At 51.9% G+C, this 27697-nt stretch overlaps 12 protein-coding genes across 12 annotated transcripts; 5 read left to right on the top strand and 7 right to left on the bottom strand.

Moving 5' to 3' along the window:
• Positions 1 to 1169: 1169 nt before the first annotated feature.
• N7532_004586 (uncharacterized protein) lies at positions 1170 to 1355 on the bottom strand (the record flags this gene model as incomplete). Its single annotated transcript, XM_056617080.1, has 1 exon — positions 1170 to 1355. The coding sequence occupies one exon, from the start codon at positions 1353 to 1355 to the stop codon at positions 1170 to 1172; it is 186 nt and encodes a 61-aa protein (XP_056477437.1).
• Positions 1356 to 3764: 2409 nt separating this feature from the next.
• On the bottom strand, positions 3765 to 6267 carry N7532_004585 (putative serine/threonine protein kinase (Prp4); the record flags this gene model as incomplete). The annotated part of the gene is made up of 3 exons (XM_056617079.1): positions 3765 to 5248; positions 5312 to 5532; positions 5585 to 6267. 3 exons carry the CDS (start codon positions 6265 to 6267, stop codon positions 3765 to 3767), a joined length of 2388 nt encoding a protein of 795 aa, XP_056477436.1.
• Positions 6268 to 6785: 518 nt separating this feature from the next.
• Positions 6786 to 7121, top strand: N7532_004584 (translation machinery-associated protein 7; the record flags this gene model as incomplete). Its single annotated transcript, XM_056617078.1, has 3 exons — positions 6786 to 6807; positions 6874 to 6963; positions 7024 to 7121. 3 exons carry the CDS (start codon positions 6786 to 6788, stop codon positions 7119 to 7121), a joined length of 210 nt encoding a protein of 69 aa, XP_056477435.1.
• Positions 7122 to 7530: 409 nt separating this feature from the next.
• On the bottom strand, positions 7531 to 9176 carry N7532_004583 (uncharacterized protein; the record flags this gene model as incomplete). Its single annotated transcript, XM_056617077.1, has 2 exons — positions 7531 to 8932; positions 9004 to 9176. 2 exons carry the CDS (start codon positions 9174 to 9176, stop codon positions 7531 to 7533), a joined length of 1575 nt encoding a protein of 524 aa, XP_056477434.1.
• Positions 9177 to 10055: 879 nt separating this feature from the next.
• On the top strand, positions 10056 to 10603 carry N7532_004582 (cytochrome b5-like heme/steroid binding domain-containing protein; the record flags this gene model as incomplete). Its single annotated transcript, XM_056617076.1, has 2 exons — positions 10056 to 10292; positions 10373 to 10603. The coding sequence occupies 2 exons, from the start codon at positions 10056 to 10058 to the stop codon at positions 10601 to 10603; spliced, it is 468 nt and encodes a 155-aa protein (XP_056477433.1).
• A 405-nt stretch (positions 10604 to 11008) lies between these two features.
• Positions 11009 to 12816, bottom strand: ish1 (double-strand break repair enhancer MSC1; the record flags this gene model as incomplete). Its single annotated transcript, XM_056617075.1, has 5 exons — positions 11009 to 11483; positions 11539 to 12318; positions 12382 to 12529; positions 12599 to 12649; positions 12735 to 12816. The coding sequence occupies 5 exons, from the start codon at positions 12814 to 12816 to the stop codon at positions 11009 to 11011; spliced, it is 1536 nt and encodes a 511-aa protein (XP_056477432.1).
• A 1595-nt stretch (positions 12817 to 14411) lies between these two features.
• On the top strand, positions 14412 to 15692 carry N7532_004580 (ankyrin; the record flags this gene model as incomplete). Its single annotated transcript, XM_056617074.1, has 1 exon — positions 14412 to 15692. One exon carries the CDS (start codon positions 14412 to 14414, stop codon positions 15690 to 15692), a length of 1281 nt encoding a protein of 426 aa, XP_056477431.1.
• A 605-nt stretch (positions 15693 to 16297) lies between these two features.
• N7532_004579 (PQ-loop repeat-containing protein) lies at positions 16298 to 17357 on the top strand (the record flags this gene model as incomplete). Its single annotated transcript, XM_056617073.1, has 3 exons — positions 16298 to 16365; positions 16431 to 16688; positions 16754 to 17357. 3 exons carry the CDS (start codon positions 16298 to 16300, stop codon positions 17355 to 17357), a joined length of 930 nt encoding a protein of 309 aa, XP_056477430.1.
• Positions 17358 to 17711: 354 nt separating this feature from the next.
• On the bottom strand, positions 17712 to 18683 carry N7532_004578 (nuclear transport factor 2 family protein; the record flags this gene model as incomplete). Its single annotated transcript, XM_056617072.1, has 5 exons — positions 17712 to 17825; positions 17902 to 18000; positions 18087 to 18158; positions 18240 to 18304; positions 18677 to 18683. The coding sequence occupies 5 exons, from the start codon at positions 18681 to 18683 to the stop codon at positions 17712 to 17714; spliced, it is 357 nt and encodes a 118-aa protein (XP_056477429.1).
• Positions 18684 to 18956: 273 nt separating this feature from the next.
• On the bottom strand, positions 18957 to 21419 carry N7532_004577 (SURP domain-containing protein; the record flags this gene model as incomplete). The annotated part of the gene is made up of 1 exon (XM_056617071.1): positions 18957 to 21419. One exon carries the CDS (start codon positions 21417 to 21419, stop codon positions 18957 to 18959), a length of 2463 nt encoding a protein of 820 aa, XP_056477428.1.
• Positions 21420 to 21729: 310 nt separating this feature from the next.
• N7532_004576 (uncharacterized protein) lies at positions 21730 to 22919 on the top strand (the record flags this gene model as incomplete). The annotated part of the gene is made up of 2 exons (XM_056617070.1): positions 21730 to 21842; positions 21899 to 22919. The coding sequence occupies 2 exons, from the start codon at positions 21730 to 21732 to the stop codon at positions 22917 to 22919; spliced, it is 1134 nt and encodes a 377-aa protein (XP_056477427.1).
• Positions 22920 to 23151: 232 nt separating this feature from the next.
• Positions 23152 to 24942, bottom strand: N7532_004575 (uncharacterized protein; the record flags this gene model as incomplete). The annotated part of the gene is made up of 7 exons (XM_056617069.1): positions 23152 to 23505; positions 23567 to 23766; positions 23830 to 24251; positions 24333 to 24376; positions 24436 to 24521; positions 24581 to 24781; positions 24846 to 24942. 7 exons carry the CDS (start codon positions 24940 to 24942, stop codon positions 23152 to 23154), a joined length of 1404 nt encoding a protein of 467 aa, XP_056477426.1.
• Between the last annotated feature and the right edge of the window lie 2755 nt (positions 24943 to 27697).

The following is a 27697-nucleotide window of genomic DNA, read 5'->3' as shown; positions in this document are numbered from 1 at the left end:
CATAGTACCATGCAGTTATCCGACAACGAGGAAGGTAGGCTGTACTGTCGACCTCCATGCTCGGATGCTCATCCGCCATCCTCCGTCCTTTCCACCAACATCGCGACGAGTCGCAAGTTGGTGGCCCACCAACTCTATTCTCCACCGCGTGAGAGGACCGAAAGTGCCGTTTGAGAACGGTCTGGAAGTGAGGCGATGAGGGAGGGGCGCGGTGGCCAACCATTTGCCCAAGGCGTTCGTTTTCGAGAACAGTGTGGGCCTTCCCGGGGCCATTCGCACGGGCCTGGGCAGACCCTGGCCCTTGCGACGGGGGATGATTGGCGTAGGGCGGAAGGCACGCACAGCCCAGTCTCGCCCTGTGTGACTTGGTCCGTTTGACTTGGTGTACTGGAGGCGCCTAGGGAGGAAGGAGGGTGGGTGGCAGAAAGGCAGACTCAGTCACCGCCAAGGCTGCCCGGGCACCTTCCTGTACAGAAACAGTAGTAAGGTATCTCCTGTAGAGGACATCACCTGACCTGCTGCATCACATCGCTGTACCCCAGGATTGGCACTGCAGCCCGCTTGCTTCCGAACGCTCTCTCAGCATGCCCCAAGCTTCCTTCACCGCCATCTCCAGTTCTTACTCATCACAAAATCGCCAGCCGGTCCTGCACGACATTCGCGGTGTAGAATCAATAGTCGTCCAGTTTGCGTCCTCCAGGTTCCAAGATGCGCGCAACAACTCCAGATTGGATCCCTTAGATCCCAAATGACTAGTATCCAAACAATCGCAGCTAAACGCTCACCGTATTCCGGATGATTCTGCAAAAGTGTACACATATCCGTTGATTCTGCCACAGCCAATCCCAACTCTATCTCTTCGTAGTGTACGGTACATAGGACTGTAGGAGTATTACCACTGTAGGTATGTATCAACTCCTGGATCTCCTCCTGCATGTGGCGGAATGCCGCAGGGGCAGCTTCCTGTTGAGTGCGGCGTCCAGCTAACGGGACCCACATAATAAACACATCTCGACATCATCCAACTATCATCCGCATCATCACCATCCGGGCTTGGTTGTTCGCGGAACCCCTTTGCCACCAGGCGACTGGTGGCGAGGACACGGGGTGGAATTGTCAAGCACCCCCTCCAGATCCACGCTTTCGAGAAAACTCTCTCCAGAACTGACTCACTCCTCGGCATTCGATGGTTGCCCAGATTGTCCAAAGGCGCAAAGGCCCCCAGATGTCGCAGGGCCACGCTGCTCCAGCCGCTCTATCCGGTCTAGCTCGCCATGAGTGCCTGAAGGCAGATGGCCCTTGTCAAAGTTCCTTGCACTCGTATTCTTGTTCCGCTCTGACTGGCCACGCAACATCGTGCGGCAAACCAATCGGCTGCCATCCACGTCGATGATCCCATCCGCCAACCTGCCCATTTGCCCGCGTCTCGGGTAATCCGGAGCAGAGAGAGGAAAACGAGGGGTGCATCTGCGAGACGACCGACCTGCGGGCGGCCTGCCTCCAAGAATGGTTTCTACCAATGATCTGCCTACGGCCACGCCAGCCGATCAAAAGGGGGAGACGGGCGAGCCGTTTGTGTGATGCGTCGAATGTCAAACCCGCGACCCAGCGATCGGCAGTCAGACTTTCTCCCATGGGTCGTTGATGTCAGATGCACTGATCTAGAACCTGTATATCGGATCCGAGCTGGTCAGCGGAAAAAGCTGATTTGGTTGCGGCTCGGGACTTTGCTTTGCCTTCAAGGATCCAAGATCCAGTACCTAAATGGACAACAGCAATCTCCCTCCAATGACCGGCTGACAACAATAGCTTCTGTGGAGGGGCAGAGCCGGCCTGATCTTATTGACTCCAGGTAAGAGTTCCTGGAATTAACTAGCCGGATTTCTGGAACAGCCAGCCTCACGCCCGGGCGAATGTAGACGCGGTGTCTTGCAGTAGCTTCCTCCCATAGGCTCAAGATCACAACGGAGCCGCCACCACCGAGCAGGGATATGGAAGGCAATGATGCTATCATCGTTGCATTAGCCCCACCTTTATTGTCGCCTTTTGTGTGATATGTGATAGTCCGGGTGCAGTCGCGGGAGGACTCCACCGTTCGGCGTCATCACGAACGTGGCGAGGGGACGCTGGAGGTTGAAATCGTAGGGCGACTTGTAAAAGGGGGTTTCCGTGGTAATCAGCTGATCGACTGCTCATGCAGCATTGCGATCGATAGCCCCATGTAGAGCAGGGGAGAAATGGATAACTTCAACTTCGCAAAAGCAAAGTGCGCATTATCGAGTTGCTCTCTTGCCTTTATGCCGTGTATATACATCCAACTCTCCCGACAGCGCGGCATGGCCGTGAATTATTCTTGACAACACTTAAGCTCAGCAAATACCCAAATGAGAAAATATTGCGAGGCTTGGTACAAATGCAATTGTCATCATACTTTGTAGCAGCTGGGCCTGAATAAAAAGCAACGGTTTGAGCCAAACATCAATGTTTATACCAACACCCGGGCACTCGTCATGCCCCTCGCGGCGCTTTGCCCCATTTTGAGTCGGAACGAGGACATATTACCCCAATGACATAAGTGTAAGGAACTCTAGTGGGAAAACCAAGATAGTGTAGTGTAGCATAGCACATTATTGTGATATATAGTACACTATACTTGCTCGAGTGTAGTGTGATGACGCAAGTCCGAATTGGTCGTCATTCATCTCGATTGAAGCACCCTAGCCTCGATGTCAAAACAGTGATAGCTAATTACATGTTCTGCAGCTTACACACCAGTGTACATTTACATAACTGCGTGCCAACACTTACGAAGCTGCTTCTATGCGTGGTGTCTTTGATATTAGTATTTCGCAGGACCGCTTTATCGAGTCTAAAGCAGCAACCAATCACACAAACTCTATAGAAATTCAGAATCCCATCAACTCTACACAGCACCACTAGATCCCCAATTCGCGTCTGCGGTGTGTCGACCACCTTCATGCCTAACGAAAGGTAGGGCGCCGCTTCTCGGATCAAAAGCCCCCACCCAGGCCCGCTGTGGGTGGAGCTCGCCCCGAAGAAAGAACCCCTTTCTGCATGCTTATGCATAATACGTGGCTGTCTAACTGGATCGACCTCATCGAGACCCCTTTAAGCCTCCGAGGAACTTGAGTTGCAAACCCACAGGCGTGCGTTGGCCATGTTGAAGCAGGATCTAGACCGTCAACAGAACACTGTGAACTGTACGTACGTTCAACCAGCTGAACCTGCCAACAGAGGCTCTCGGGAATATTACTTAGTCTAGGGATAGCTGCATCCACGGTAGACGGTACACTAGAGCCGTCGATCAATAATGTGGTGTCTGGTCTGGTTCTTCAGGCTGGGGACTAAACGGCAGTTCGCGCTGATCCCGCCCCTCGGTTCCTCTGCGAGGTGCGCGCGTCTGCAAACGTTGGGTGATGTGGATACCACTTCGTACACCGCACAAGTTGAAGAACAGGGCATTCAGGGGTTGGGATCCTATATCCCCATCGTTACAAGAAGAGTTAGTGAGCTCAGTCAATGTCTCATATGTGACATGCTCGACATGGGTATATGGGGTTTTGATTCTTGATTCGAGAATGAATTTACTTCCTACGGTATTTGCCCAGAATGATGTAGTGGAGCAAGTAGTATGAGAATTTTACGTCCTGAGTATTTTAATTGGCTACCGAAGCTTTCGAAGTATTTGCAATATGAACACAAGAGATAGAACAAGGTATGTGAAGCCTAGACCTGCTTCACCGCTATTTGCGCGTTATGAATGGATGCTTCAGCGCTTCAGCTGGTGTGCACCGTTTCTCAGGATTCAGAGTGAGACAACGATCCAAAAAATCCACAAACTGCTGCAATTCCTTTACCTCGGTATCGGACATCCCACGTATACCCTTGCCCATGAGCCGGGTCTTCAAATCACGAGTGGGTTTCTTGTAATCAACAATCTTGGTAACAAGACGGCCGGTGATCGAATCTTGCTCAGTACTGTGGAAGTTGAGCATTTCGTCGAAGTAGAGATGGGAGAGCGTGCCTCGCCGCAGAACCTTGGGCGGATACTTGCCACGGCACTCCATGATGGAACGCAGCATCTGATTGTTGTTGCGGCCACTGAAGAGGATCTTGCCAGTGTAGAGCTCGAAAAGAGTACAGCCGATGGACCAGACATCGATTGCGTAGTCATAGGGAATACCGAGGATGATCTCCGGGGCACGGTAGAAACGACTGACCAGGTACGGGAGGATTTCGACATCAGAAGCAGGTGATGCAGAACCAAGATCGCAGATCTTGAGGAAACCGAGCTGTTCGTTGACAAGAAGATTGTCAGGCTTCAAATCCGCGTGCAAGATGTTACACTTGCGCAGAAGATCAAGCCCCAGGAAAATCTGGTGCGCATAGGCGCGGATGGCGCCGAGGTTGAGACCGACATCTCGTCCATACTTCTTGAGAACTTCACGGAGGTTCAAGTTCAGGTTCTCGAAGGCCATGCACAGATGACCCTTGTGATCGAAGTAACGCTCGAATTTTACAACGTGCTTCTTGTCCTCCGGATCGGCCTCGCGCAGTTGCTCCAGAATCTTGATCTCCTTCATACCAGCCTTGCGCATGGTGTCATTTCGGCGAATGATTTTGATCGCGACCGTTTTATCGGTCTTGGAGTCCTTGGCCCGCACGACAGCTGAGAACATTCCCTTGCCAAGAGTTTGCGTGACATGATAGCGTCCGTTGATCAACTCACCAAGGCGCACATTGTAATAACCTTCAGGGTCATCCCAGTTATCCATCATGCTGACATCTAGCTCGCGGGGCAGTTGACCAGCCGTTGCTGATGCATCTGCAAGTTGCCCATCCTTCGGGTCTTCAGCAAACATGTCGTCATCATCGTCCTCAGCGAACATGTCATAGGGATCTTTGGCCTTTGCTGGAGGCGGAGGGGGCGGTTGTTCGGGGATGGACTCGGGGATCAGAATATCCTGCTTTGCGGGTTTCGTTTCGTCGTACGCTGCGGATGACATATCGTCCTTCGAGCTTTGAACTCCGACATGCCTTTGTCGGTCTTGCTGCATGTCAAAGGTTGGATCATAGTCAGCAGCAGAAGGCTCGTCTTTCTCAATGCTGTCTACAGTGGCATTGGAATGGGTAATATCGGTATCCTTCCCAATGCTAAATTCTGGAGTAGCATCTCGGGGCTTCTCATAACTAGAGGGTGTCGGATATGAAGAAACCTGCGGGGAGGCTACCAAAACAAGGGCCATATTAGTTGATTTCATGCACATGTGCCCCAAATGACAAAACCCACCTGGCATGTCCTGTGTACTGGCTGCTGGTGTCACCGGTGCAGATGAATCCGTATCGGTGTCAGCGTGAACGGCTTTGAGATGCAAAGGCGTGGCCTGGCTGCGGTATTTCGCACGGATGGCCTCACGCCGTTTCCGACGAGCCTCTAAAGCCGCAGCTTCGTCAACTGGCTCAGCTAGGACCGGATCTTCCACCGGCTCAGACGCGATAGGCGATTTGATCCTGTATTCGGTTAGACGGCTTTTCAATGAAAGGGCGACTACAAAGAACTTACTCATCTGCGATATGAGCGCGCATGGGAGGATTTTGCGGCGTCTTATCCTCGCGAGTTACAACGCTAAACTTAGAATCCTGAACACCGGTTGGTGGCTTTCCATGTTCTTTCATCACCTTTTCGGAAGACGGGTTGCGCCTCTCGGCATCTGCTCGAGCCCCGATCCCACTCGTTTGCGAGACAGGTTCATCGTAAGTCTTGGGCTTCCTCACTTCGCGATACGGTGATTTGCTTCGTGTGCGCTGCCTCTTGTCACTTCGCCTTTCGTAGTCGTCGGTGTACTGCAACCCGCCGCTGTAATTCTCGCCGCGGTCATAATCGTAATATGACTTTGGTCGTCGGGGAGGAGCACCACGATCATAATCGTGGTGTCGATGGTCGTATCTCGACCCATTATACCGAGAGGGTACGTAGCGGCTGGAGCGGTCTTCGTAATCATCATACTCGTCGTTGCGTCTGCGTTTGTAGCTCCCACTGTTGCGATACGGAGAACGAGATCTCGAGCGCGACCGGGTCCAAGAGCTCTGTCGGCGTGGTACAGAGGTGGCACTATCTCTGAGGGGACGGTCAACTCTGGTATCATGAAAAGGAGATTGTGACGCAGTTGCCTTCGTCTCTGAGCCCGACTCGATGATCTCACCCTCAGAAGGGGTCGACGCGGACCGCGATCGGTGGTGCGACATCTTTCTATGAACAGTGTTGCAACAGTGACGACACTGAACACAATAGACGACGATTTCTTCTTCTTCAAAACTTCTTCGGCCTTTGGAGGAGGCTTTAGAGAGGTGGGAAAGGTTCAGTTAGCGTGACCTCCAGAGACAAGCAAATCTTCGGGGATGTTTGAAAGTCCAACCGGCTTGAGAGGCCTGCCTTCGCACCAAAGCCTTGAAGCCTTTATATCCACAGGCCCATTAACTAGCAGGTTCGAAGTGAATGGACGAAAAAAGGTCGCAGGTCGATGAGGTGAATGCGGAGCCCGAGGGCTGTCGTCTCAAGGTCACGGCGTCTTGCGGCAAATCATGCGCTATCCCTAATGTAGAAGGCGGTGGGGTGATCCCGCGGGCTTGGAGGGCGTACCCCTCCGATAAGCGTCGGCGACCAGGAAGTTTTTTTTTTTTTTGCCTTCGCATTCCACGCCTCCCTCTTCTAACTTCCTCCTCCGGTCAATCTATCTCCTCTTCCATACTCTCATACTGAAAAAATGGGCGGTGCTAGTAGAGAAGGTATGAGTGAACTCTCATCAGAGTTTCGCAGAGTCATAATGGCAATACTGATGATTCCTTGAACAGGTGGCAAGGTCAAGCCTCTCAAGGCCGCCAAGAAGGACAAGAAGGAGCTGGATGAGGAAGATCTTGCTTTCCGCGAGAAGCAGAAGGCTGGTAAGTTTTGCTCGTGATCCACATATCTCGGGATGGCACTGACTGGGCTTTCTGTCGCAGATGCCAAGGCCAAGAAGGACATGATGGAGGCGGCCAAGGGCAAGAAGGGCCCCCTGAACACTGGCCAGCAGGGCATCAAGAAGTCAGGCAAGAAATAAGCAGTCGAATTTGGCAATCGGGCCCCTGTGTTGCCCTTTACGATCCAAACGAGCCATGTTCAACAAGCGCGCAGAGAGGATGGCATTCTCCTTCCCTTTTAGCAATACCATTAACAGTGCCCTAGATGTACTGCTGCATAGACCCGAGCCTCCAATACCAACTACTTTTAAATTATTCACCTGATCATCAAGCTGTCATTCTCGAGATACTCAGTATTACGAGGTAGATCACTTAACATCAAAACACAAGAAACGTGTGCGAGGGCAACAGAAAATGAACGCTCAAGAAGCACCACCCCAACCAGCACGCCGGGTATCCAAGCTGAAAAAAAGATACAGAAAAAAGAGAAAAGAAATTAGAGGCAAGAATAACCAAAGAGGTTGTTCCTCCCAGATCCCTGCTGCGACTTTAGCTTGTGACTCGCTTGATCCAAAGATTACTGCCATCGCCATTATTCTCCTTCTCATCCAACCGTCTCCACGCCCGGGCAATTTTCAACCCAAGCTCGTGCTCCTCTCGCTTGATTTCCGCAATCTCATTTTCAATGCTCTGCACGCTCTTCTTAACCTCGGCCTTGACAGCCATGTCATATGCGAATGAGCTGGGCTGGATCACCCGCGTTAATTCATGAATGACAGTTTCCAGGTTATTCCTGCGCTTCCCAAGCTCGGTCCGCTTTGAATCAAGAGACTCGATGCGGCTCACTGGATCCTTGGGCTGCTCCTCCGGTGCGTTCTGAACAGTCAATGGCGGCTCCTGGGTCACCTCCGCGGGAGTGGGCTTCCGTGCTGGTTTCTTCGAAATCGGCACGCCAGGCATGCTAATAGGGATTGGCCGTCGTCGCGACATAACTGAGGGAAGGTCATCCGTAGACTTCGAGCCGAGATGAAAGCTTTCGCGAGGGCTGTCATTCGGGCTATGGTTTGGGCCGTTCGCTGACATTGCAGGTTGAACTGCGTCGAAGCGAGCAGCTGGCTCGAAGGGTGGCATGGTGTGGTCTAGGGTGAGGTCGAGCTTGATTTCTGGCTGCTCACGCTGTGCTGGAAGTTCTCGTTGTTTCGACTGCTCACGGCGAGTACCTGAGTATGCATACTCCGTGACTTGTCTCTCTGGCAACGCCTTCGGAAGACCACCAGCGGTGATCGTCGTCACGGTCGTTGGCACGAATCCCAGATTGTTGTTGAACTTGGGGCTCGCGTCTCTCGTGCTAGCGCCGTTACCGGAATACTCTATGGATGGAAGCACACGTGACGGTGATCTGCCTCTTGTTTCCTTCTGGACGGGGGGTTCGCTCTTCGAAAAACTGCTGATTCGATTACGAGCCTGAGCAAGCTTCTTCTTGGTTTGAAGTTGTTCGCGAACCCCGAGCAGGAAATTGGACGCGTGCGACCCCGACGACTTGTGGAAGGTAGTATTGCGCGAGTTTACTTGGCTTGCTTTCCCGGTATTGTTGGTGGTCGGCTCGCCCGAGTAATCGTCCCAGCGGACAGGCACGCTCTGGTCAGAGTGCGGCGCAAATTGAACGGTTTTCGGTGCAGCCTGCGAGGTGTTCGGGGCCGAGGGAAGGGCATCGGTCGAGTCGGTCTGCGGGAGGGGAACATTGGCGGAGGCCCGGTAGTCGCTGCGCTTGTCCTCGTGTCGGAACGGTTGCTCTGACTCTTCGATCGGCGACACGCAGAAGCTGCTGCCACTATCGCGGGGGGCTGGCGATCCTACTGGCGAGACGGCCGAATGTCTCTTGTCTTCTGCACCCTCCTCTTGCGACGGTGACAAAGACGTGGCTGGCTGAGGCAACAAGACGCTTGACGCACTGGGGACGAGACATAGTGAGTAAATAGGAACCAGAAAATGGATAGGTCAAATGATCGCTTGTAGACTTACTTTGGCAGGGCCGGCAGGTCCTTTGCGCACTTGTCGAGCGGCGCAGGATCCGCCGAGGCCGAGATGTCCGATGTCATGGCCGGTGTGGGGTTCCCAATCGGACGTCGCGATCGACTGAAGGGTCCTTTGGACCACATTTTGATCTGCGAGCGGCGGTTAGTCGGTGAGGCCATTGTTGATCGAGTCGATCGAGGGTCCTGTTGCCAGATCGGATTTGAACGGACCTTTGACCTTATGATCCGTGCAGCAGGAGTGACGAAATGAAGACGCGCCGGGTCGGAGTCTGAGACCAAGGGTGCTGGGTTGTTGACCACGGGAACAAAGGCAACAGCAAGGGTGTTGCAGCGCCAGAGGACGGTCAGAGCCGGACAAAAACAAGTCTAGGTCGCGAACTTGAAGAAAGGCCTCCGGAAACCACCATGGCATCATTAGGCTACCCTAAGTGGACAGCGATAAATTAAATGGGGGCGATTAACGAGTGGAGTTGCAACAAGGAGCTCTCTGGGACTGGCCAGTTGGCTCAAGTTCGTTTCATCTGCAAGCATTGGGCTTCGGGCTTCGGGCGCTCATTAGGGCTATTAATAACCAGGGGCGTTGGGAACAGCTGACAGCTGTCAAATGTCTCAAGCTGCGAGCGTAAACCCCCCAGTTCACCTATGGGAACAACTACGTAGCCTCATACCCCAGGGTGAGGAGGAAGTACATCGAGTGGAGGGTAAATAAACAGCGGCATCACGTGGACGCGGGGAGGGCGATGTCATCGATCTCCGCAGAACCCGACCCGTCCATTGCTGTTCCAATTCCAAGGGTTTCCGTTCAGGTCTCCGTCCCCTCCAGGAACATCTCGCCAGAAGACTTGAGTTCATTCCCATCATGACGGACGGTAACGGTGGCCCTGTGTCCCCATAATTTGCCCTGTTGAACCCTGCTAACCGCGATCCAAATCCCCTAGAAGGTTCCGTGCCACAGGCCGAAGTGTTAGTCGTTCCGTTCCCTCCGGTCTTTCGGAATCCATGAGAGGCATTTGAAAGCTAACAATCAATGATGACAGCATGTCGATCGCATCGCCTATCAATCTGATCCTCCTCTCGCTCTTCGTCGTGTTGGTCTATTATCATTTCCGCCCGAAGCAGCCCGTCACTCTCCCGCGCGGCCCGCCCCCCGTCGTCTTCCGCACCTACACCCCCAAGACCCTCATCGAATTCAACGGCGAGAATGATCGTCCCGTGTACCTAGCCGTGCGAGGCCGTGTCTTTGATGTGTCTCCCGGCAGGAATTTCTACGGCCCGGTAGGTGGACGATACAATCCCACTGCAGATCGGTTGCGATATACTCTCATACACTTGAATAAATGACTGACTGTGAATAGGGCGGTCCTTACGAGAACTTCGCCGGCCGCGATGCCTCACGTGGCCTGGCTCATCAGAGCTTCGATGTGGAAATGCTGACCCAGGATCTGTCGGCGCCGCTGGATGACCTCAAGGACCTGGATGAGGATCAGCTGGAGAACCTGCAGTCATGGGAGGAACGTTTCTCTGAGAAGTATCTGGTTGTTGGCAAGCTGGTTGCCGAGGGCGATCCCGAGGCGCCCAAGTCTTAATTGGTCAAGCCTTGCGTACTGGATGATGCAGTCTCGAACAACTCTACTCCTATCCTGGAGAAAAAAATCGCGGGGTCACAGTATCATGACTATGGCATACTATAGGGTACCCACCCCGGGTCAAACTGGTTTCGGGGCCTCAAAAACCCTTAGCCAATGGATACTGGGTTTACTGTCTACCACTACTAGGAACCACTGGGTAGCATATACAGCTCTCACTGTACAAAGACTGAAGCGCTGTGAACTCAGTTTAGGCACACTATTTATTGACAAACCAAAATCAAACTAAGCGCCCGAAATAATCGTATTCAAACCCCAGGAAGTCATATCATCGTGATCCAAGAAACATCAATCGAATGCAGAGTGCAAGCAGGTCTCCCATGATATCTGCCGGCCAATCCATCTTCACAGCTCTCCACGAATCCGGCCAGTCTGTTCAGTGACCTTCTCGCGGACCTTCTCAGCCGCCTCCTGTCCCTGAGCACGCCCACTAGAAGCGCCAATCTTCAGCTGGTCAAGAGCCCAGTACAGAGTATCCATGACCTTCGCGTAGATGGTTTCGACGGGATTGGTCGTACCATATTTGAAGTAGGTGGCGTGGCGGCGGGCAGTGGCACGGAGTTCGTTGATGCTTGAGCCCTGATACACGGGAATGCCGTAAGAGTCGAGGTACTGTTTGATCTCAGAGTGCGACCAGTGGTCAAACGTGGTATCCTTCGCGGACCCAGTAGCCTGAGCGATAGATTTGGTGGCCGATGCATAGTGTTCGCCACCGGCCTTGGAGGCCTTGACGTACGAGTCCTTGGCGTGCTTGACAAGTTCATCTCGAGAGGCATCGGCCTTCTTCGCGGCCTTGGAATTCATGGCAGAAAGGTATTTCCTTGAAGAAATCGAGTTAGTGAAGCTCACATGGGGAATTGTGGGAGATAACATACAGCAAATGCTCCTTGTCCCAAGTATCAAAGTTGTACTCGTTCCAGCCGCCAGCAGCCTTGTGAGCATTGGCGCGGACCTTAGCAATGAGCTCGTCTCGCTTGCCATACTGGGGCACGGGGATGCTTCGCGCATCGAGGAAAGCCTTGAGGCGAGAGTCGGACCACAGCTTGATGGCAGCGTTGAACTCATCCTCGGCCTTCAGCTTCGCATCATCCGTGGCACGAGCATACTCATTTCCAGCCTTGGTAGTGGCAGCCCCGATCGTGTCTGCGGCGGCGGCCGAGGCGCTGGAAGCCTGATCGAGGAGATAACTGCGGTGCTTACGGGCCAGAGCAATGAGTTCATTGCGCTTGGATCCCTGAGGAACCTTGACATTGTGCTCATCCAAGAACTCCTTCAGTTTCGAGTCCGACCAAGCATTGATCAATTCTTCGCTCAGCGATGCTTGGGCAGCCTGCGCGGATGCGACAGCCGAGGCGGCAATGGCCTTGGCCTGCAAGCTCGACAGGCGAGAGTTACGGCGCACAGAAGCAATGAGCTTGTCTCGGGTTGTGGGTTGGGGAGCAGGCCATCCGCGTTCGTCCAGCCATTCCTTCAGATCGGATTCGGTCCACTGCTCGTACAGCCAGTTGCCAGGGTAGGACGCCGTCTCGCCGACCTTCTTCGCGACGGCTTCATAGTTCTGGCGCGCCGTCTTGATCAAGACATCGCGCTTGCGGGGCTGAGGGGCAGGAATGCCATGGCGATCCAGGAATGCCTTCAGCTGGGACTCCGACCAACTATTCCGACGTGTTAGTGACTACGGCGCCCATCAATAAATTAGGGTTGGGGAGGGATCTTACGTGTCAAAGACCCATTCCTTTGCTTGGTGAGCATCACTAGAGACCTGGTCGGCAGCTTGACCCAGGGGCTTTTGAATTCGGGTATCCCAGTTGGCCTTCACCAGGTTCTCGAGATCTCTGCGGTCGGCAGGGGTTGGATAGGGAATATCTGGTGATGGCGCAGTTAGTTTCGGCGACCGAGTAGTTAAACAAGAAGACCGATGACGATTTTACTTACCATGATCAGAGAGCCATCGCTCCAATTCGGTTTCATGCCATTTGTTGTATACTGCGCGGGGGTGTTAGCGTATCTGGCGAAGCTCGATGTACTAGTATATACTGCTAGTAGTCTTCTCATGTTAAGCACGACGTACCGGCTTTGCTCCACCAGCTCGAAGCCGCAACAGTTTCGGTAGCGAGTAAAAACACCAGGCCTTTGGCCAGATTGAACTTCATGCTGGCGTTGGAGTCGAGCTAGGGTTACGATAGCTGCCGCAAGAGAGATGGAGTCAGTACATGGCGGGCAACCGCGGGGAGCAGAACCACTCACCGTCACCAGTTTGGGGGGTGGGGTGGAAGCAATTTTCAAAAAGCACGAAGGGGGCCTTGCGCATTAAATATGAGAGCTCCGATCGCGATCAAAGGGCAGGTGCTGAGCAGGAAAAAAGCAGCGAGGATGATCGCGCGGTGACGTAGTGGAGGGAGTGGGTGGACATGCCTGGTTCCCGGCAACTGCATGATTCATCAGGCCCATCCGGCGAATTGGACGTCATCTTAGGGTCCATTTGTTCTCCGCGTTTCGACCAAGCCGCCAGATTCTGTTCTGCTGCTGGGCTTGCTGCACGCTGGGACTGCCTGCGATGCAGAGGTATGAGCTGGTGGCTCCACTTTGTGTCACCGTCCCTGGAGTCGATTCGATGATCGACAGTCGATACGTAGAACGAAACGCAATTCGACTTCAACAGATTCTCACCAGGTTCACTTCGCCACCATTCTGAGCGGACAGTTGTGGCTCAAATCAGACAATGATCCGGGCCTAGTAACGCAAGCCCTCTGTTCTATCACGATTCCCTGCACGAAGCTTCTCATGGATTCAACAAAATATTTGCATGAGATGTTCGCGTTTATCGTCACAGTACTACTATATGTCATGGCAGAGAGAACTACTTCCTGTTGTACTTGGATATATTACGTATATAATTCTTCAATGGAAGAATGCCACTCCGGTAGTTTAGTTTACAGCTAGAAGAGTACTTCAGGGAGTCCACTAATTAGCCAATCAGCGGTAATTGTACCTCCACGCACTTACTGTTTCAGCAGCCTAGAAGGGGCCCAACAACTTTGAGCTTACATTTTTCGGCAAACATGATATCTAGGATACGGTGCTCTGCAAGGCTTAGGCCGTGTTTCCCTATGCTCAATTTCGAATCGTCGATTTGCTCATAGACACGTCCACGAGTTGTGTTTACTTGTGGGATCCTCTTCGTTGCCTATAAGGTTGGCTACGACTCTCCAAGGTCCTTGACAATTGAACCCAACACTTGTGAAGTTTTTCTCCTGCAAGTGAGTAATTTTGCTAATTCCTCCAAGGCGGCGTGGCGTGGTGATGGTTTTCGGTGGCATATAAATTCATTCACTTTCGTACTTTCGAACCCCTTCACTTCTTCCGACTCTTCTCCTCCAACCTCCTCACCACCAGCAGATCCGCAACCCGGTGCAGCTTCATTTTTCCTCCAAAGATCACTGTAAGTACTGACCCAACGATCCATGCCTTGCCCTATTCAAGCTGGATATCGAGGAGCATTTTCATTCCCATGCCTGGCCCTGTACTCCTCCAAGTCCACTTCTCAGAGAGGAGCGAGGAGAAAGACCAGGCCAGGCTCTTTACCGCCAACTGACATCCTCGCCGAGCTACCCTCGTCTTTGATATCCATCTCGGCCTATTCCCTCGGCTTAAATTCGTAGGTAAATACCCAGGATATAGCCTCGATCTTTACAACATTCTCGACACCAGAATCGACACCCAACTCATGATTTCCTACACCACAAAGATGCCGTTGGATACTTTGCCCCCTGAGCTTCTGCTTATGATCTTCGAGCGCTGTGGCAAGTACAGCACCCTGGCCCGCGCCGCTCGTGTGAACAAGAAATTATACGCCCCCGCAACTTCCGTCCTGTACACGTTAGAAACCACGGTGGGCTGCGACGCGATTGTGCATGCCGCTAGCAAAGGACACCTCCACGTTGCGGAGATGTTGTTGAGCAAGAAGGACCGAATGGACCCCGACATTTGCCGTGATCGTCTCCAGTACAACATGAACCGTGCTTTGCTGAAGGCTGTCCACAAAGGACACAAGGAGATGGTCCAGCTGCTTGTCGATCATAAGGCGGCGCCAGACGAGGCCTGCGATAAAAACAAGATCAGTGCGCTTTACTGGCTTGTGAGATGCTTGGAGACTCCTCGTTTCATTCCTTTCCCGGATCTCAGGCAACCAACCGCCGAAAATCAAGCCGCCTTCCGCACCCGAATTTATGAGATTCTCGAAATACTGCTGAAGGCCGGTGCCAACCCGGACCCCCGAACTCCAACCGCACGGACTCCCTTGCACATGGCAGCCAAGATCAACGAGATCGAGCTCGCCACTCTTTTGATCAAATGGAAAGCCAGTGTCAATGTCCGTGAGCAGTACGTGTGGACTCCCCTCCATTATGCTGCCAGACTCGATCGAATTGACATGGCTGCTCTATTCCTGAAAGAGGGAGCCGATATCGATGCCCAGGAGCACCGAGGCTACACCCCCCTGATGCAGGCTATCATGGTCCAATCAAATGACCTCGTTCAGTTCTTGTTGCGGCATAAGGCTGATGTCAACAGGCAAGCCTTTACTCGGGAGAGACCCCTGACATTCGCCCTTCGAAACCACGATGAGTATCTGGTTTCTCTCTTGTTGAGCCATGGAGCAACTCCGAACTTCAAGGGTGATGCGATCCAAAATCCCCTCCACTTCGCCTCAAGCAGTCAAGATCATGGAATCGTGCGCAGCTTGCTGGAATATGGTGCCACGCTCGAAGGGCTGGATAGGGACGGTGTTACTACTCTCCAGCTTGCGGTTAACCTGGAAGACAAGGGGATGATGCACTACATTTTGTGCAATGACCCCGACCCCGAATGCCCTCGAACCTTCATGTACTTGCCGCTGGAGGAGTATCACACGCAGCCCGCGTTTGATCTCCTCTGGTGGAAGGGGGTTGATGGTGGAAGAGTGGCCGAAATCGCCCAGGCCACGCATGTTGCGCAAGCCGCGGATGGCCTGGAAGGCCTCCACCTGTAGGGGAGGAGGCAATGGGAGGGGATAGACCTGAAGGGGATTGATGTCGTTCCGGGCCATTTGAAAGGGAGGGGGTGGTGGTGTCGAGAAGCTTTAGATCTATTTAGGGTCTACATGCAACAGGAGACTTTTGCGGCCCAAAACATAAGTGCCAGGCTAATTTGTCGTACTTTCCATGCACCAAGCATAGTACCAAGTATACTATACTATACTCGTGGTATGTTATATGCAGTATGCAGTAGGTGTAGAGAGCGGATGATGACTGATGGCCGAAGCGCGAGTCTGTTTCGCGCTAAAATCCGTGCGGGGACGGTTTCCAGGGACGCCGCGGCCTCACCCCTGTCGTCATCTTCAGGTTCTTCGTCCGTTCTCCACCATACCCTCTAACAGCGCGATCCTATAACATCTCTGGGTTCATTGCACAGTTCCAGTCGATAGACCCTCTGGGATCTGCTCCGTTACCGCGCGTGGCAATCTTGACCACCTGTTCGTGGCCACGCCCCCATCATCGGTTGATCAGCCGGCCCCCAACGTCATCCCGAGAAGCTCCATACTATCCATATCCACATCAAACTGGATCGATCTTCACGACCTACACATCGCAACTCATGGATCCATCAACATCACACTGTCGCGAGCTGGCCTCGCCGGGCATCTTCCAACCCGTCTTATCTGTGTACGGTTCTTGTATCCTCCACCCCACCACAAGAAAGAAACCACCTGCTAACATGACCCTCACAGCTTGATCATTTTCGGCATCCTCTTCTCCTACCTCCCCCAGCATGTACGGATTATATCTCGCAGAAGCTCTTTCGGTATATCACCCTATTTCGTACTACTAGGCGTAACGTCCGGCACGTCGGCCTTCGCGAACATCCTAGTCTTTCCCAAAACATCGCAGCATGTGAGCTGCTGCCATGAAATAAGTGGGATAGCCTGCTTTGCAGGGCTGTTGGGCGTATTCCAAATGGGCATGCAATGGCTCTGCTTCTTCTCCATGTAAGCCTAACCCCGCCATGCTCTCAGCTCTCAGCCCAACCTGGGCCATATCTAACGAATCATAGTCTCCTTCTATTCGTCATCTATTTCCCTCGGGCTACCTCGCCTACCGACCCCGTCAGCTCCGTATCGACCTCCAATGGCCCGACATATCGCACTGCTCTAGCCATCACAGCCATCTGCCTTTTCCATGCCCTGGCGACAGTCATCATCTCCATCGCCTTCGCCCTCCGTCAGCCGACCGCCTTGCAATCGTGGGCCAATTTCTTGGGCGTCCTTGCCGCCATCCTCGCGTCAATCCAGTACTTCCCCCAGATCTACACAACCTTCCGACTTCGATGCGTGGGCAGCCTGAGTATCCCGATGATGTGCATCCAGACACCCGGTAGCCTGATTTGGGCAGCAAGTCTAGCGGCACGCGAGGGCGCAAAGGGTTGGAGTATATGGGGTGTGTTGGTAGTCACAGCATGTTTACAGGGGACTTTGTTGGTTATGGCCATATACTTCGAGTACTTTGGGCCGAACAGCAAGCGCAAAGAGGCACACCGGGCTGATGGGGATGGTACTCCGCCCAATGGAGCTGCTTCAGAACGGCCTGAAACGCCTGCACGAGAACCCATGTCCGCGGACCGGCCGTCTGAAGAAACCCCGCTCTTACAGAGCCAGTAATTTACGACAAATAGACCTGTTCAAATAGTTACTAGTATGTAGCTTGGTGGTGTATAGAAAGAATACAATGCAATGCAGCAATGAGGCCCATTACACGAACAGTCAACTTTCGCTGCTCATATCCATGAGCCCTTCCAAGTAAAGAGAATACTACATGAAGGTAAACTTCGGCCTAGATCTTGCGAACGTAATGTGGGCTACATATCAAATGTTATTGTGCCATAGTCTTCCCCAAGGCACAGCAAAATCCTTATATCACACCTAGTTCTGCACCAAAACTAACCCCGCTCTGCGAAGAAAAGTCCACCTCGTCATCACATCATTGTATTCATCTTCTTTGTGTGCGCAAGGCTTCTAAGCAGCGTAGATGAGGCGGAAGACGTCGTTAAGGACGAAGAAGCTGCCAGCGCCATCTGGCTGGAGCTTGAAGCACTGAGTGTAGCTCATGGGCTTCTGCTCCTCGTCAACCTATTCAAAGCATGCGGATCAGTACACTGTCACTTTTTGGAATTTGTGATTATGGAGATTGGACTCGATGACGTACAAGGAGAGCACCGGTGACCAGGACGATGATGCCGCCCTCGCTGGAGGGCTGGGCATCGAAGGTGGCGATCTGGTGGCGCACCTGTTGAAAGGGGAGAGTCTGTTCACGAAATTGACATGTAAGCCGGCGATCTATTGCGATTCGGCGACGCAAATGCGCCGGGCTGGGTGGGGTGGGAGACGAACGGTCAGCTTCTCGACAATTCCGGCAGCACCTTGAACGGACGAGGTCTCGAAGGTGAGCATGGACTGGTCACGCTGTAAAATAGATCATGATGGTCAGAATACCCATGTGGCTGCAGCGGGAGGTCGCCGCGCATTGCCAGGTAGAGGACTCACGTAGAGGGGAGCGAGACCGCCACGGTTGCTATCGAAGGTCTGGTAGTAGAACTCAACGAACTGTTCTGTATAATTGAACATCATATGTTAGTTTCCGGTAGGCAAATAAGAAAATGTGGCTCTCTGGCCGTAGGCGAAGGAGGGTTGTCCGAGCGGGGCTGGCTGTGTGCCGGCGCGTCGACAATTGGAAATGGGAGGCAACGTACGAGCGACAGCGGTAAAATCTGAAGTTCAAGACTTTGTTAGCTAGACTGTTTCATTTGATCGGGCTTGGAGGCTTGATTTCCATCTGGTCGCTGCAGTATCCCGCACGGCGCAACCTACTCAGGCCGGCAAAGTGGGATGCAAGCTCTGCCCCCACCTCGATCGAGGGAGTTAGGCAGTCAACCGAGTCGACCAGGGATGAAGATGATCGCCCCTCAAATTGTTGTACATACCGGCCATTTTTAAGGGAGGTGTGGAGGAGCAAGATGTGAAGCGATTGTAAAGAGTGAGAAGTGCTAGGGAGGAAGGTATTTGTTGATGCGGGAGGGGCGATGTGATGTGTGGGGCTCGAATTCTGCCGGTGGGCAATAATCCGAAGTGCTGCCTGACTGCCTTGCGCTGGCCCAAATCAACAAACAAATGTGCCAATCTACGTAAATCTCCTTTCAAATTGTAAGGATGGTATCATTGTCTTTGCTTATAAATTCTATGAGGTTCATACCCTATGACGCTTCACTCTGAGTCCGATGCGAACATGTCCTCAGCCTTGGGCCGCGGTTTTCGAGGGCGCCGAGAGGCTGGTTCGAGCTGCTTCTGCCCTTGTTCTTGCTGCCCGGCTGCTGGTTCAGGCTGTTCAGGCTGTTCAGGCCGTTCAGACGGCTGCTCCATGGGGACGTTCAGAGTGGGATTTCTGAGTCGCAGGATAGTAGCTTCGTCTATTGGTACTCCATCATCGGGCAGCATCATTTCCAAGTCACTGTCTGTCAGAGGGATACCGTCGATATTGAAGTCCACTGGGTCATCCCCTTCGAGTCCATCAGCCGGAGGAAACGCCTGGTGGGCCTGGGTCCCCGTATCAGGTGGCTGGTGTGGATAGGCTTGACCAGGCTCATCGTCCACAGGCTTCCACCGATTCTTGCTCTTGGTAAATGCGTTGCAAGCCTGTGCGGCCTCAGCCTCAGCTTTCTCTTTCTGTTTCTGTTGCTCTTCCTCTGTAAGGGGCGGCTGTTCGAACACCTGGACAAAATGCTCCTGGCTGGGCTGTGTGAACACACACCATCCTTCCCAGAGATGAAGAAGAGTCCCTATACTGCGTTTCCACTTTTCTGCCCTGAGTCGACCCCAATGAAGGTCTTTCTCAAGCCGACCAAGATGTTCAAAGACCTTATAGGATCGTAAAGCAGATTCGAAAAGCTGACGGTATCTCCACGCATGCCGAACACCGCTGGTAGCAGACGACGACAAAATATCCGAAATGACGTACAACGCGACTAACTTGGCAGGAGAAAGATCCATCTTCCCTTTGGAGGGATTGTCATTGTCTTTTTCGGCATTTTCTCGATTTATTGCCTCCCTTTCCATTTCACGCTCAGGGTTGGCTCCCGTGTATGCCAAGGGTGAAAGAATATTCAGAATGACCATTTCAACAACTTCATCAGCGCCTGATCCTGCATGGTCGATGGCAAAAGTAGTAATCCTCGAAATATCACCCCGTCGGAGCTTTGCATGTGTTGTTGGTAGCCGGGCAAGAAGATGCGTAAGCTTGGCCTTTTCTAGCGGGTTCATGTACCCAAGCCCTTCGTTTAGACCACTTCCTCCATCAGGAGGTGGTGCGCCTCCAAGGTTCCGTTTTTCATCTTCGGCATCTGAGTCTTCATCGTCGGAGGAGTTGTAATCCTCATCTGATACAAACTCGTCAAGGCGTGTCGTGTACTCGAATTTTATATCACTTCTTGGGGCCATCCATCCTGGCCCACCTTCAAATATGATGGACGGGCCTTTAGCCCTTGCCGTTCGACTGTTATACTGAGGGTTGGTGACAACCTGCCATAACTTCCAGCGATAATAGACCCCAGCGGGGCTTCGAGCATCCCACAACCAGGCCCATTTTTCATCTCTTTGTATCTCTGGTCTGGCCATTAAGAGAGCCTCGAATTCAGGGCCATGATCAAGAAGATACTCGATCATTGTGTGAATGAGTCTCAACTGTTTCAAATCTGATGGCACCTGGACTTCCACTATCGTGGATGGCGTATTTCGGCCGTTATTTGGTCCATATGAAGCCGGAGGAGCAAAGCCTCCATGGTGTGGTGGTGGGGCACGGCTGAGACTCCCTCCAAGACTGGGCTGGATGGTCTTTGCTCCAAATGGCAATGAGCTACTGTTGGACAGGCCGATGTTGGAAGGCGCGTTTAAATTGATCGCCGCCGATGAGAGATGCCGGAAAATTGTCAGAAAGTAACCACGGCCGAGGTACTTGTTCTGAAGTGCGCTAACGACGGCATCGATATCTGAAGCTGCAGAGTCGCTGGCAAGCGTGATAATTGCGGATGCCGAATTCCGGTCCGTGGGAGCCTGGTTTGGAGGGCGGAAGATATTGATATCCTCCACAACAAGAGATGATACCAATGACTTGAGAACAGACGGTGAAGTCCCGGGAGGAAGTGACGCAAGATATAAGGTAGGCCTGGCAGCAGCCTTTTCAGCCTCCTTTGCATCGGCTTTCCGATCGTCTTCGTCATCTGAGGCACTGCGAAATACCGGAAGCGGTCCTAATGAGCCAGGGCCTGTGTGATCATATCCAGAGCCAACTTGTGCCCCGTCGCGGTTTCGTGATGCGAACTCATCGTGTGTTCTCTTTTTAGAAAGTGATGGCGGCAATGGTCCAAGACTTCCTGGGCCACTGGGTCGAGGTCCGGCGTTGGTGAAATGTCGTCGTGGCTGACCTCCTCCGAATGCTCCTCCTCTGCCTCCAAATGTATTTGATTGTCCGCCTGCAGCTCGGGGGCCCGCTGATATCTGATCGTCATCGAACGACTTCACAAATTCTTCGTAAACGGCGGCCGTTTCTAGTTCATCGCGGGCGCGTTTAGCTTCGGCTTCCTCTTTTTGGCGTTCGAAAAGCGATTTCTTGTTTAGGGCGGCGAGCTTGGAATTGACATCGGGGTGTCCCTTCCCCTTCGAATCGTCCGGCATGTCGTATAGAAGCTGCAGGTACAGCACGGTAGGACCAGCTAACTGGCGAGGCTGAAGTTAACTGCTTGTCAGAATTGCCAGTGAGCTGAACCACAGTCCTTCCGGACCAGAACTGCCGGCGGTGAAAGCTCCAGATGCATCCTAAACATCAGACGACAAGGCGGTCAGGCTTCTCACCGCCCGCTGCAGCATTGGAATATGCGCCCCACGTGAACCAATTACCTTACCCTAGCTCTGACCGGAATAATGTCGTGTTTCTGATCATTATCATTTCACTCCAAATATTCAACTCCAATACTCGGAGTTCAGGATGGCAAGCACTCAGATATCAGAGCTCTTGCGGTTTCTCTCGAAAGATGCAAAGGTTCCGCTAGCTATGGCCATGGCCAAGACGCCGGAATTACAAAAGGCTAACCTGACGAAGTAAGTGGCCATTTTCGCATAAATGATAGCAGGGAGTATCACTAACGAATCACTAGTGCGGAGCAAATATCAAAAACGGAGATTCAAAGTCTCGAAGACATCTTCAAGGATAAAAAAGTCGCAAAACAAGTACTAAACGCTTCAAAGCGAGCATGCAAGAAACGCGCTGCTTCGCCGAATACTACACCATCTTCTCCGAAAAGACCGAAAAGCATCGATATAAGGACAGAGACTAAGCCGTTTGAAATTGAATACTCGCTCCGTCTGCTCATGCCACCAGCTGATGAGAACAAGCTGCAGCAGATCAAAGTGGTAACCAACCGAGCCCCACTTGTCCTTGCCTTTGCAGTAGGTGTCTTGAAATACACCATGCCTGAGCAGCCAATCTCGAGTAGGCTAAGTCTCGCGCAAGCGGTAGTGAGTGCGAATAGTCGCGCAAAAGCTGTTAGCTTGGGCATCGAAAATGGGCAATCAGCCGAAGAAGAAGGATGGGGGGAAGGCCATCCTGTCCTCAAAGTTCTCGGGAGAGAGATTCGAGTCCTGAAACGGTGGGACTACGATCCATGGCACGACAAGCCATCAAATATATCAGGGGCGAAAAAAGAAGTCCCTTCTACAATCGATTTCGAGGACTTCCTTGGCAGAGCGAATGTGGGGAGCACGGAAACGATGCCCCCACTTTGGGGCGTTGATCTTGAAGCCCTGCGTGGATCACGCGGCAACTCTAGTACAGAAGCACCAAGAACCAACTCTACATTACCAATTTTCAGACCAGAATCGGCACGGTCATATCTGCTTAAGGCTGTTACAAAATCCCCAGAGAGTGGCTCGTCTTCGAAGCCGAAACGGGGAGCTGCCCTCCAGCAAGAAAGCGAAGAACATGTCGGATATCTCCTGCGTGCCATTGACATGGTATGTAGCTCGTGGGCTTCGGACTCAGATAAAGAAGAACTTGATCGACGTGCCTGGGCTTGTTATCTGCGAGTGAGGCCCGACGTTCAAAGCGGAACCCGTGGTTGGGGTGAGAAAGGGCAAGTATGCTTGTCTGATATTTTGAAACTCCGAAAAGGCCAATAAAACTCTGCGTTTCCACTACACTGTGGCCTTTCAGAGAGCTACTCTATGGGCAACTTTCATTCCTTTCCTGCGAAATCAATGATTAGACTAGTATATGAAAACGCATTTGAGATGGAATATTTCGAAACACTGCAATTATATATTATATACACGGATGTATCCATTTAAATAGTCATTCCGATAGATTCTTCATCATTCTATCTATCCTGGGTACATGCATTCCTCACACAGATCATTCTCTCTCACCCACTGTCTCAACATTTGAGATCGTAGGCTTGCTGTGAACGCCTTCTTCCATTTCAACTTCTTTGCTCACTTGAACAGTCACATTAATCTCCGTATCACGATGCAAATCCATGCTGTCTTTCTTGTAAATGTTGACGTAGATCGGGAAGACCATCGCGAGAACATAACCCATCATGGGAATTACCATGGCGGTATGGGCGTTCTTCTTGTCCACGATAGCTCCCATCATGGGCGGGAAGACCATGCCACCAGAGATAGCGGCGACCAGCAGGGATCCACCGAGCTTGGTGTGGCGACCTAGACCACGAAGACCCAGGGAAAAGATGGTAGCGAAACAGCACTAACAATCTTGTTAGTATCACATGTTCTTCTCATGTCTTCACTTTCTGGGGTACACGTACCGACTCGAAGCAAAGAACAAGAATGATCATCGCAATTGATGCGGTGCCATGGGTCGGGATGGCTGCGATAGAGAACACGATGCAAAGAATGAGATATACCGTCAGCATGTAACGGGGCTTGAAAGCCTTCATCATCATCAGACCGCTGGACACAAAACGCATAAAAGCATACAAGCCCTGAGCAACGGCGAGAAGATCGGCTAAGAATTTTATGTTAGCACATCACGGCTAAGAGGTTCCAGTCTGATTATCATTTCACTCACAGCTTGCAGAAGCCTCTCGACCAGCCTCTTCGCAAAAAGTGATGAAGTAGCCAGCTACGGCGACCTGAGCACCCACATAGCAGAATTGACTCCAGACACCCAGGAACAAGTTGTATTGCTTCTTGAATGGGCCCGTATCCGCCGCATGGTCGGCAATCTGTCCTTCTAGGGCCTCCTGATCGGCATCGGTGATTTCAGGGAACGGTGCGAGCCAGAAGAGGATGACAAGCAGTGCAACGAAGCAGGCAACACCCAAGTAAGTCCACTGGACATTTTTCAATCCAGCCGCCGTGTCCACCGTGTCCGCAAAAAAGACTCGAGAGGCCAGTAAGGGAGCAATGAAAGTTCCCACGCCTTGGATGGCCTGCCCAATGTTCAGTCGAATCTCACTATACTTGGGAGGGCCGCAGATTGCAAGGAAGCTAGAGATCACTTTCTGTCAAAGCCTGATATCTTGCGGAGTGCTTATCCTCCAATAATGCTTGGACGGATGCGAGACTTACGGGTCAGCGGCGGTCTCCAGCGTAGACAGACCAGCTCCAACAACCTGATAAATTGTTTAGATTTATGTATGTTCGAATGAGAGTGTACGGTGGATATACTTACGAACATGCTTCCACAGAATCCACCAAACGACTTCTTCACACCACTTGGCCAAAAGAGTAAGCAGCCCACGGCAAGGATGGCAAGACCTGGCGATACGAATTGAGTACACTCGCTGCCTTTTATGGTGGGGCTATGAATTACCTACCCGTCATAAAAGTCACTCGGAATCCATATTTTCGAACAAGCCATCCGGAAATGGTCAAGGGACAGACGAAGTAGGCAGCAAAATACGATGCCTGAAGACCACTGGACATGCCCGCCGAGATGTTGAGGGTAGTCTGAAAGTGTGAGTTCAAGGTATCCAGCAGCCCATAGCCGAAGCCCCAAAGGAAGAAGAGAATGGTGACTGGAAAGATAACGAATGTTAATTTTCAGCGCAATGAGATTGAGCAATACTTCACTGGTCATACCAAGTGCATTGGGTAGTAGAGATTGCCGCAGGGTCAAATGAACAGCCGACGTGATGGCCTTGTCATCGGCGGTGATCTTGCGTTTGTACAGCCCCATGACGAGAGGACAAGCTTGGGTGTGGAGAGAGCGTGTGGGTTTTAATGTGGACCCTCTCGAGTGTCAGATTGCAAGTACAGAATCTCAAGCTGCGGGCCAGCTCCCCACGGCCTTATACAGCCTTCCCCAGTTGTCCACAACTGGCACGGAGCACGGCGATATCCTCGGGATCGGGGTAAAGCACAGCGAAGCACGGGTTAGCTGCTGATCAGCGGATTGCCCTGCCTGGATTGGGGCCCAGATGTCACTGTCTCACGGACTAAAAGTAGGAGCCGGTCAGCCACCCTCGGGTGCCAGGTGCAAGCAGGCCAATCATGGTGAGCTAGAATAGAGCACTATCGAGCCACAGACCAGAAATGAAAAGAAATGATTGGGGGGAGGGGGAAGCACCCAACTTGAGGGCGCTTGGACTGGTCTCTTCCCACGGTTTGCGGAGAAGCCGGGGAGAAGTGGAGGGAAATGCCAACGGGGCCGCAAGCCAACACCCACCCCCGACATTTCTGCCCCTTGCGCATGCCCATGCCACAGATTATGTCTGAAGCATACCGTGTGCCTTCATCTTTGGATGCCTGTTTCTGCTGTTCATCTGGGTTGAAACCGACTCCTTTGCCACTGTTTGTTTTTACTCCTGAGCACCCTATTCAGCTCCCGGATCCAGTGGCGGAGGCAGATCCCAGCCCTAGCACCGGGTACGCGTATTCGTCATGCGATTGGCCTCCACCTGCAATTCCAGTCCAATCGAATCGCGACCTCATGAGTCGCTTACTGCTAGCTTGCTGGCTGTAGGACTCAGTCAGGACAAGCCTTCCTCTCGGAAATCTCTCGACCGATCTGCCGAAATGTAACTGCGGGCGCGGGTTTCCAGGTGACAATTGGAGGCATTCGAATGGTCTTCAGTAACTCTTAGTAGATTGCCGGATGTCATGTCTGGACCGCGCATGGATTTGTCCTATAGTCATCACTGCAGTGTGGACGAGGAGATTCGGTATTAAAGGCAATAGATACTCCGGTATCTGCGCAAGCACGTTCCGTGCCTGATCGGATCGTCGTGATCAATTCCAGTTAAGCGAGTAGACTAGAAGCCTATTCAAAGGTCGGTGCTATCAGCTTGAAATATCTCATCTTTAGCAGAAGCGGCAGTATTTTAGACAAACCAAAGATCAAACACACCCCACACCAACGCTGTGTACACTATCATATAGACTAATGTAGTGTAGTGGCTCAGATTTCTTCTACTGCGTAGTCACTGGTGACGGCGAATTACGCAAAAGAGTTTAATGTGCCAATTAATTATATTACAAGAGATCTAAATGGTTAATCAGCAATTCTGTGGCTGTTTCCCTAGCAGCTACCAGATACACTTAGCCAGTGTATCTTGTGCATTAGTATGAATCGTGTAGAAGATCGCGAGAACTACATGATGATCATCATAAGCGGGGTATTCATAAACCCTGCGTGATAAACCGGTTAACACTCGAAAGAATGCCTCCTAAGTTCCTTTTCATTCCCGGCATATAAAAGCTTTGGCTACCTCTGCTTTGTAGGCGTTCTTTCCACCTTCTATTTTTTTACCGTGCCAACCATTACGATCATTTTTCCTTTGAGCCCTGGGCCAGTGTCCTTGGTTAATTATATCGAAGTAATATATGGATTGTTCTTGGGGCACCCATATAAGTGGTTAGGTTTGCTGACATTCTTGTATGACAGAAGCAAGGGAATGAAAAACCTGGGCTTAGTGGACGATAGTGGGATTTTAGAAGCGCCCGCATGTTGGCGGCGAGAAGATACTCTCCGGGTATGGAACGGGCATGGTGAAGAATCAAAAGACGCTTGGCCAGGTATCGTCTAATTAACGCCCCATTTCTCGAAGAACACGGCATACGACTACCGTCGTCCGCAAACAGCGCATCTGAGCGGATCAAGCACTGGCAGTGGTTACTTCCTATGGAGGAGGATGTCCACATAGCTGCGTCGAAACACCTGTGAGAGAATCGCGAATTATTCACGCTTATCTCCTTTGAAGAATTGGTGCAGGAGGCATCTAAAATTATTACTAGCTGCTGTTTCGTGCTTTCGAGGCAAAATCCGGACCCTCAGCTGGATGTACCATTCATCGCCTTCACCCCTGCTCATATGCTCGCTGTGCCCGCTGTCTTTCCTATTAGCTTATCAAGGGCGACCTAGTTAGGTAACTAATATTGAAGTTGAGTTCTGTCCCTGATGTTGGACTGTCATCTGATGGACCTCCAATACTGCGTAGAGACCCTTCAACCTGTGCCATCCAAGGGTTTAGCTTTTGAGCTGGTATTTGAATCTCTTCGAAAGTTCTAGACAAGAGTCTCAGTCAGTTGCTCATCTCCAGGAGTGGTGACCTACTTCCGAAGCGATTCCAGTCTGCATTATGTTAGTACAAATACTTTGGAGGCAACAGTGAGCTTAATCCTTTCGCATTCAATCTAAATTCACCTATTGTGCCTCAACAAGACGTTTAGCTGCTGTGGCTTTCTCCAAGGCCTCGTTGGCTTCAGTTTCCGATGATGCATTGGAATTTTCGGAAAAATCGTACTCTAAAAGCTGACCATTCGGGCCCAATACTGAAACGGAAGAGGGCTCTCCCTCAATAGATGGCAAGGGAGGGAGATCTAACTACCCGAGATGTCGCTGTCGTTCAGAGAAACGATATTTTGATCATAGAGAGAATCAAACAGGTCAAGATCAGGACTTGTGCCTATATCTTGAAGCAGAAGCTCGAATT

The sequence above is a fragment of the Penicillium argentinense genome, assembly GCF_028826775.1.
Source record: "Penicillium argentinense strain IBT 30761 chromosome Unknown utg000004l_segment0_segment0, whole genome shotgun sequence".
Lineage (NCBI taxonomy): Eukaryota > Fungi > Ascomycota > Eurotiomycetes > Eurotiales > Aspergillaceae > Penicillium > Penicillium argentinense.
This window is presented reverse-complemented; position numbering and strand designations above follow the sequence as displayed.